This window comes from Musa acuminata, chromosome BXJ2-9 (genome assembly GCF_036884655.1).
Source record: "Musa acuminata AAA Group cultivar baxijiao chromosome BXJ2-9, Cavendish_Baxijiao_AAA, whole genome shotgun sequence".
NCBI lineage: Eukaryota > Viridiplantae > Streptophyta > Magnoliopsida > Zingiberales > Musaceae > Musa > Musa acuminata.
Window position 1 is genome coordinate 11,535,001 of NC_088346.1, and position 10,023 is coordinate 11,545,023.

The following is a 10,023-nucleotide window of genomic DNA, read 5'->3' on the forward strand; positions in this document are numbered from 1 at the left end:
CCCAATAATTGCAGAAAGATTATCACAAAAGAATATCTACAGCTACTATTGTAAGAATATCTGCATGGTGTGTGTTTTCCTGCTACTATTTTTTTCCCTTGGGGAGATTATACATTTTTCTTTATTCAATGTAATCTTCATTCAAATTCAACTATGAAACCTACACCATGTCGACAAATGAGAATTTCTGATATGAGATAAACCATCAAATAATGCAGATTAAGTTAAAACATAAATAGCATAGAATGTCTAACCCAGGTTACTAGGTTTTCCTGGCCAGATGGTTGTGACATATCTACAGGCCTCCTTCCTGTAAGCAGTTCAAGTAGAACTACTCCATAGCTGTACACGTCACTCTTTACTAACAAGTGTCCTGTCATCGCATACTCAGGTGCTACATACCTGAAATGACATGGGTTTCAATGGTGCAATAACACAGGTCAAAATAAAGTTACTTGAAAAAAAAGGAATTGACCACTCACCCAAATGTTCCCATCACACGAGTGGAAAGATAATTTGCACGGCCTTCAGGTGCTTGCTTGGCGAGACCAAAGTCAGAAACCTTGGCATGGAAGTTGTTCTCGAGCAATATATTGGACGCTTTGAAATCCCTGTGGATCACACAGGGTTGAGAATCCTCATGTAGGTAGGCTAACCCTCTAGCAGCATCAAGAGCAATTCTCATTCTAGTGTCCCAATCTAAAGGACAGTTTCCTCCCAGGGGGCCTGAAGAAAATGTAAGTATTAGCATAATAATAAGAAACTTTTGCCTGTATTTAAATGAAATCGAGGTTCGATATGAAAAACTCTAAGCAGAAACTACAGCAAAAATCTAATACTACCATGAAGCCAGGACTCCAAGCTACCATTTGGAACAAGCTCATAGCAAAGAAGATTTTGTGACGAATCACGGCTGCCACAGTAACCAACAAGTTTCACAAGATTTCTATGATGCAGCCTGCTCAGCATCTCAACCTCAACCAGGAATTCTTTATCTCCTTGGTGTCCTCCGCTAGAGAGCTTCTTGATGGCAACAGCTGTCCCATCACTCAATACACCCTTGAAAACACGACCAAACCCACCTTCCCCGACTATGCTGGCAGGCTCAAAATTATTTGTAGCCTCTTTGAGCTCCTCATACGAAAGGAACCGTGTACTGGTGAGATGAGGAAGAGACCCTTCTACAGAAACTGCATCTGCAGTCCTTGACTTTACTGCAAAGTAAAATTATGATGAATGTCTAAAAATATAACAATTATATCACATCAAAATTGATCGTTAAAGAAGGAAAGCAACTCAATATGATCTAACTAAGAATTAACAAAAGTAAGAAATCCTGTAATGGAACTCTGAGTAGCAGCAGCTAAGCAAACAGTAATATGAAGTAATGAACCTTTGCTTGCATCCAAAGCATCTGAAATTATGTTGAGAGAAATTTGTTGCCATCTGTTAGTCTGTTACAGGAAATTAACAATGTTCATTTCCAAAGCATCCTGAATCAATCTCCCAACACAAAGCCATCACTTTGAGTTCCTTCCAGAAAGTGAAAATACTGAAGGATAAGCTGATTATCTATCGGATGTATGCTTTGAGAGTTTTTCTATAGTTAGCTTGCAATCTCCAAAAGTAAATATTTTCTATGAAATTTCCAGCCACGTTGGTCCAAACTATTTCTATTATCCAATACCATGATCAAAGTTGAAACAACACAGGCTTAGGTTCCCAAGAAATTGATCCTTCAGAGTGCGTAGTGACGTTGGTAATGTTTCTTAACATGTTCTATTATCCAATACCATGATGACAAGCTATTGTTGGCACTGCAGAATGTGACATACAGATTTAAGCCAGATGTCAACAAGGCTTCCAACAATATAATTGAGGTATAATAAATTATATATTAGGAATTTAAGATATTTCACCATTGAGTCCATATTTAATATTCAATTACTATTTATATTTGTTAATATAAGGATGGTCCTGAAGCTTCTAGCATGTTCATCGAGAACATCACAATATCATACTCAGATCATATGGATCTTGGTAATACAACTGAACCATATAATTTGTCTTGTACTTACCTTAATCAAGTTTATCTAAAATAAGTCTTCACTGCCCTTCTGCAACTGAGTGGTGGCTATAATTCTCAGGACCGATACCAAATTTGAAGAGAGTAGGAATGTGGGTTTTATAACAGATCATATCATCCAGTGGTTGTGAACATAATTAGTCGCTATTCATCTTGGTTCATATGAAAGTTCGCAAGCGACTCTCATGCAAACGCTGGGAGAAACTAGTTTACATCTGCTACAGTACACAGACATTTGAGACTGCTTTGTGTTGAGATTGATAAGAAAACAGAATAACCCAGGTTGATTCGTTCGATTTCTAGCTTTAACATGATGACTCGGATTCGATGCTCAATCGGGTTCACACAGGGGAGGAGGGTCTAAACACTCCGATGAGGCAGGATACCATTCACATTCATCTTATTTTCATTTTTGAGGCAAGACAAGAGTAAGAGAAACAACGAGGATTAGAGGATCCTAACAAGGAAGAGCAACATCCAAAGTCAGGTCATGGCTGTCCTTTGAGCTGTTAGTCTTCTAGGGTTCATGGCAGCACATAGCAGGGTCATACATTCGGCCATCACAACAAGGGAAAGGGTCATGCCTCACAGTTGGTTGATCCATATAACACACTCAATGAGCTACAAGTCTAATCAGATGATGATACACCTTCATAGTTCATACTTCATAAGGTTCAGGGAGATAGTAACGATGTGAACAATAGTATGTCAACCAATGATGATAGCCAAAATGGCCAATCCAATGTTCCCCAACTTGGACCTGAATAGATGGAGCATGGAGTGAGGAGCAGTATTTCAATCATGTTATCCAAGATATAGATCATGAAGCACGAGTACTCATGCAACTTGTTTATGGTCGCAAAGTCAACAGCTGTTGATTCATACGAGGATATGAAACAGAACCCACATAACATTAAGCCATATAGGAGTTCCTTGCATTCTCAGCCTTCCACTACCCTGGGTCTTAGGGCCAACAGATGAATGATAATAGTCGGTCATTCACTTCAGATTCAAATGCCCTTTACAGCATGCAATGGTACACTGACAAGAGCCATGGCATAGGTGCAATATAACCTATGAAACCGTACTTGCCAGTTGCCACAATCTTACTTGCATGAGGAGCCTCCTGACATGTGGTTCAGGTTGAGGCAACAACTACTACCACATTAACGCACCAGTGACACATTGTTTATCAGATGTCCTATGATGTATTGCAATAATCTATAGCTTCATTACATCCAGAATCCTGACCACCCATCACCGAATCATGACAATCAGATATATGATCATATTATATGATCATATTATACAATCATTTGATATACTTATTTGCTAAAGAAGATATACTGAGTTTGTGCATTATAAGGGATTCCTTAGATAATAACTTGTGTTCCTTTTTGATACATGTTTTCATGCAATGCTCATTCTTTAAACTCAAAGAACCACTTCAATTTTATGAGTCTTGTTTATATTTAATGAAAAGGTGGAAAATAACCCTAAAATAAGTTGGATTTACCTTTTTCAATTTCATGTTCTTTAAAAAATTATTTGAGGAGGAACAGTCTTCTGATTCCAATGTTTGATTTCTTCCTATTGCAAGATGGGGGACAATATCTTTATGAACACAAGTCTTCATTTATCATCAATTGCCTTTTCTAGATTATAGATGGATTCTAATATTATTGCCAATCAGTATACATACTATTTTATTTTATGTGATAAGATATATGTGGAACATTTTCTAATGAATATTTAAATTGTATTTTTCAAGATAAATTGCATTGCTTTTTCTAAATTTATAAAATTGTGAACTTACGACTCAATGTTGGGATGCTATTGTGCACCATGGTGCTCATGCATCAATCAAACTCTGAGAAAGCTTCATTATTTTTGTGGAAGCTCGACTAATGTCGATATTTCCAGTATTTTTCATTTTAAACACTTGCACTCAACGAGATTCTAGTGATTTTGTTGTTCAAGAGAACCTTTGATATGGAAATATCTGATTTAATTGCCTTCAATTCCAACCATTTTCTGCTTTTTTCTGGATGTAGTTCAAATTTCCAACTTTTCCAGAGTCTCTTTAGCAAAACCAAGAGAAAGCTATGGACTTATCTTCTAACCATCAACCACCTCCAACTTGTTCCAGTGTCACCCAATCTTCCATCTGCTTCGCCAAAGATGCCAATTGGTTTCACTATTCTTCTCATTCAACCAACTCCCACACATTTGCACAATTCCATGACTACCTCCATAGAGCTTAGATCGATGACTGTTGTTAAAAATGCCATATAGCTCTACTCTCCAAATTTATCAAATCAAAAATCTTCTTGGGACTCTAAATAAACTAAGAAACAATAACAATTAACAAAATCTAATAGGCATCCAACATATCAAAAAATCTTGAACATGAAAGGTTTAAAAAAAAAGATGAAAAATGTAAATATGATAGGAAAGGTATCCTGTATTAATTTGAAGGGTCTGATCTTGCTCTCTAGCAACAAAATAAAAATCTTGGCTTAATCTAACCTAAATTCAAAGTTAAAATAACTGGAACATAGACTGGCTCTATATATAGCCTAAACCAATGTTTTCAATATCGTGCATTAGACTGATGTCAATCCACAGCCGAACTGATACAGGTCTGGTATGTGCCGGCATACATTCACATGATATGTCGGCACATGTTGCAACATGCTCAAAGGCTACATTTGTTTGGCAAAAACCCTAAAGAAACCCTATTTCATGATTGTTTCTACCTTTTAATGATGAACCCTAATAAGATTCATAAAATTAAAGTGATTTAAGTATAAAAAACAACAAATATTGGATCAAAACATATATCAGAAAAGGAACATGGGCTGTATCTACAGAACACATTGTATTACACAAACAAGTTAACAGTCATCTAAGCAATTAAGCATAATAAATAATCATATAATAAGTTTAGGCAAAGTTGAAGCATCAATTCACAAAAATCTAGCCTGAAACCAGGTGGACCTAGACTAGATCCACAAGTCTGGGGTTTGATCTTTATGAATCAAGCCCTAAATTAAGTGCAAATCAGTTATCAGAGATGCATAGGAAAAATCTCCCCAATCTTGACCTAACTGAAACTAAATTCAAGTAAATAGGTTAACAAAGTAGGTTCAGAGTTACCTAATTTTGAAGAAATATCAGCTGGATCTTCGGGTCCCAACTTTCTCCTTGAGAAATTGGGGCTGCCCTTTAACTATTGCTTGAATTTAGGAGAGGTTTTAGTAGGATTTGGAAGAATCAGGGGAAATTTATGTGAGGGAAAGAAATGAGAATGAGAAGGGGTGCTGGATTTGAGAAAAAAGGGACAAAAAAGGGAGGTTCAAAGAGACCCCTACAGCCCTCTTAAGCTTTTCTCAACCCATATGGGATTACTGCTCAGTTACAGGCCTAGTAACAGCCTTGAACCGGAGGGTAAGCCTGTTTGACAGGACCTACCAGGCAGTAAGTCCTATTTCAGAAGTGGACTGCCCGGTTCAAGGGGGTCCACATGCTGTAATGAGTAACTTTTCCTCCTCTTAGCCACAATGAGTAAGCTTCAAAATCAACTTTCCAGTTCTAGACAGAGATATGCATTAAAAATCAGTTCCTCTGCAACCTTTGGTAGTATTGGATCCACCCCAAATCTCAGTTTGTATAACATCTCTACCGTTCAGACATTCCATAAATTTCTGCATAACATTGTACTAGATGTGGATAGCCTTCCATATACATGCAAGTTTAAGCAACAAAATAGAACTTAAACATATACCTGCTTCTTCGGCTGGTACCTCCTTCCCTTTGCTAGATGTGCGGGAACAGATTACTAGCATGACCAAAGTAACAATGATGATAACACTGATACATATCCCAATAATTATAAAAATACTTAAATGTTTTTGGCCTCCAGAATCATAATTTGGTGCAGATGTTGGCAAGTAGGGCACTGCAGGTGGTGAAGCCATAGGTGATATAGCTCGAACAGGTGCTGGAGAACAAGATTGAAAAGTCTGTCATCATTTCATCAGATTCCATCTGGAATTATAAAATCATTCTAGAGAAAGCATCCATCAATTTTGCTAAACATGAAATGCTGTCCCAACAGAAATTTTCAACATAAGATAAATGCAGATAGTTCGCATGGAAAGTGAGAGATTCTTTATTATGTATACAACTAAGAAAAACAGATAATTATATGAGATAAGATACTAGAACTCTTGGATGTATCTATATGCTTAACCATTAAAAAAGAGCTTTGCTGAAAAATGAAAGGTGCATTATGAAAAAACCCCTAGAAGGGTACAGTCAAGCTAAAGAAGAACAGATGCAGCTGAAATAGAAGCTACATCTAGTAAGCTTAGTTGATTTGGACACTCATGATACAAGATAGTCCTCAAGTTTCCAACAGCACTAACACCTTAAAACCAGAAATAGTGTGATCACAAAATAGACAACCACAGGATACATTAAGTCTATAAGGGCTAAAAGTAGTCCAATTTCTTCTAAAAATAGAAGCTATCATGGACTAATCAACACTAAAGCTAACATAAATGTGCATCTGCAATTTAACCTGTTTAGGTCCTGAAGTTTATTTCACTTTTTGAAGTAAGTTAATGGGAAAGTGGACCCGAGAAAAGTCCAATGTCCCTCGACATTGAATCAGATCAAAATAGTGGATGAGAGAACTATACAAAATATACCTCAAAATGCAGATATGTTTTTTTTTCTCATAAAAACAATCCTGTACATTTGCAATATGACAAAGTAATCTTTTCTTGCATGATTTTGGCTTTCATAAAATATTGAACAGTACAAATTGTTCAATATTTCTTGTTGCTTCCTCAAAATACATTCCTAAAGAATGTCAAATTTTTGCACTTCCAATGTGACACTTTTTATCTCTGTCTACATTACATAAATCCCATGCTTAAGTGGTTCAAAGAGGTTGATACATAAAAATATTGAAACCATGAAATGTGTGATACTGTGATCTTACATCACATATAAAAAATGATATCATGATTACCCAAACAACTTGGTTGCTACATTATAAAACCACTGGCAGATATGTAGTTCAGGTTGATTAACTATGTCATTTGTTCCATGATGTTGATTCATGTCAGGTGACTAATTAACTACTAAAGTGTTGCAAATTACTTGTACAAATTTATGTTAATTTTCTGCATGTTTAGTAGTTCAGAACCATACTATATTTGCATGTTTCTTGAAAATGAAATGGGCGTTACAAACCTAGCTGATGGTAAAGAGAGAAGCAATAGTACACAGATAATGCTAAAGATTGCATTTTACAAAAATCATGGATTAAAATATAATAAAATGCACATACATAAACTTACTGACATCTAATAACCTGAATTTAATAAGTCCTTCTAGAGATTACCAGGTGGAGGAGCGAGTGGCCTAAACCAAGTCAAATTGAGAAGCCTGTAGTCGCCAACTAGATCCGGGTTGACGCGGACCCTATGCAGTGCAAGCGAAGAATTCAATGCAATGACTTTATCTGCAGAGAAACTTAACCCTGTATGTGGGGCTATGTTCATTGTGATATTTAACCCAAATGCACCAACAACATAAAAATTAACGATCTCAAATTGATCAATGCGCAGTTCAAGTTGATAAGCCAGTTCTTGAAGAAATTCATTGCTCCAATTTGATATCAGAGAAACATTCTGTAGGAAGAGCTCAACTTTCACTGGGTACACGCAATGGCAATCTTGCGTACCTCGTCTCTGCACCATGTTCGGCTCACAACATTCTGCTCCAATGATAACATTAAAAATGATTATATTAAATATGGCAATTGCCCAAAAGAATAATGGTTTCTTATCTTAGTTCAACTGGTTAATACTTTCTAAGGCAGGATAATCAGATGAGAAACACCTTTCTATGCTTAAAAAGTTCAAACTGGAAAAGTTTTTACTAACTGAATAACATTTTCAAGAGACAGAGTTTCTACCTTGATCTTTATTGTCCACGAAGAAGTCATGTTTCTTTTGCTTTTCAGCGAAAACATTTATATGCTACTCTCTATTTAAAATGAATATCATTTACTGATAGCACGATAACACCTACTGAGAATTTATGTAGATTACACAAATCCTTAATGTATAAATGATAATGAATTCTAAAACATTCTTGTAATATTTCTTCAAATTTTGATTGATGTCTAACAACCTAGAAATTGGAACTAATAGACATCAATCACCTTTAGTAAATGTCCATTAATATACCTCTTAGGAGGAGGTCCATGTTAGGAAGACAAAACATTATAGTTGTGGTGATAGTATCAACTATCAAAAGAAAATAACCATTATAACAACTTAACAAGAATATAAAACATGATTTGCAATACCGTACTATACCACTCGGTACGGGCAATACATTGGTACATCTTAGTGTACCATGTATTGGAATGCTCGGTACATACCGTATCGATCAGTACACCGATACGGTATGGTATTCAAAACCTATAAAAGAGAATTGTGTCCTGTAAGTTAACTACTTTAGCGAATTACAAAAGAATGAACTTAAGCTGTCGTATCAGAATGGTAGAATAAATTTGAAATAGCATATCAATCTTACCAGTTTGAGGAGACAAAGGTGGTTGTGTTAATCCAAAAGGAACCGAGCTTAAGTTTGAATATGCTGGATCAGAATAGCCAACAAGTGAAGGAGTAACAGCAAACTCTGTGGAAGGGTGTTGGTCATGCTCTATAGAAGGACTTACAAAACTCGACAAGCGTGAAGCGGGCACACCAACAGTGGTTAGCGAGCGATGTATCGGTGAAGCTCTGATTGGCAATGGTGAAGATGCAGCCTGCTGTAAAGAGTACTTCCTGTGCCTTCTGTTGACCAGAGGAAGACTAGCTGGCAAAGGAATTTCATCTTTTGATAGTGTGATCGTGGAATGAGCTTTATCCCATCCATCTGAAGGAGAAGCAGTTGGAGATATCACCGCTTCTTCTGGTATATGACTGGTAGGCTTTGCTTCAGTAACCACTTGCAAATATATTATAATAAACAGAAAGCCCAGAAACAGTATCTTTGTCGATAGTTTGAATAATCCTGCGAGTCAGAAATCAAGGTCCGATGAAGATCATGTTCAACAAACCTAACAGGGTTTGACATGTTTCTTTAAAATTGGCATCCAGGATGTTTGGTTCTTTATCCTAACAGTAAGCTACAACAATATGACACAATATTGATCATACCGAAAGCAACCCAAGAAAAGACAGCATTGCAGGGCATACTCGAAATAGATATCCATAGAATCACGTAGGTGTCAGACGTCCAGAAATAAACTCGTTTTAGCTTCCAAAACAAAGGTTGCAGTGTAGATATAGGTAAATTCAAGAAACAATAACTCAAAAGGATGGTTTAATCCATCAGCACCTCCAACCCACGGCCATTACGTACCGTCATTTAAACACGCTCTGAACCAAAATGAAATCAAGAATCGCTAAACAAAACACAAGTACGAACAGTACCTCTACAGTTGGAAACCCACGAAACTTGCCGACAGCCCCCCACCCCCATCGCCGATCCCAACCGAGCAAGGGCGACGCAGATTCACCGAGCTCAGCGGAGATCCTTCCGGCGAAGGGCGGGGAGCGCATGGAGACCTCGGAGCCGGGCGGGGTAGCAGCGGGAGCAGCAGGCACCGGCGAGCCTACACGGATCGAAACCGGAGAGAGATCGTGCGATCCGGAGCTCGACGGGCTCGATCTGGCGACGCGGAGCGCGATGACCAGGTCGGGATCCGCGATCGCCAGTCCATGGGAGGGAATTCCGATCCGGAAGAAGCTGTTAGGGCTTTTTGCCGCCCTTTGGCCAAACTTCCGCTTCCTTTCTACTCCTCTTTGTCTTCACTTTATTTTTTTCCTCTCCCTCTATTCGAATTA

General features: G+C 37.5%; 1 protein-coding gene across 1 annotated transcript in view; it reads right to left on the minus strand.

The window, feature by feature from the left end:
- Positions 1–10,023, minus strand: part of LOC135623139 (receptor-like serine/threonine-protein kinase ALE2) — a 10,738-nt gene extending 715 nt beyond the window's left edge. Inside the window, exons 1-7 of the mRNA XM_065125735.1 lie at positions 9,610–10,023; positions 8,705–9,187; positions 7,503–7,877; positions 5,874–6,089; positions 843–1,214; positions 483–726; positions 255–402 (exon numbers count right to left, since the gene is read on the minus strand). Coding sequence (XP_064981807.1) covers positions 255–402; positions 483–726; positions 843–1,214; positions 5,874–6,089; positions 7,503–7,877; positions 8,705–9,187; positions 9,610–9,658 — 1,887 coding nt within the window. The 5' untranslated portion in view covers positions 9,659–10,023. The remainder of the gene's footprint in view (positions 1–254; positions 403–482; positions 727–842; positions 1,215–5,873; positions 6,090–7,502; positions 7,878–8,704; positions 9,188–9,609) is intronic.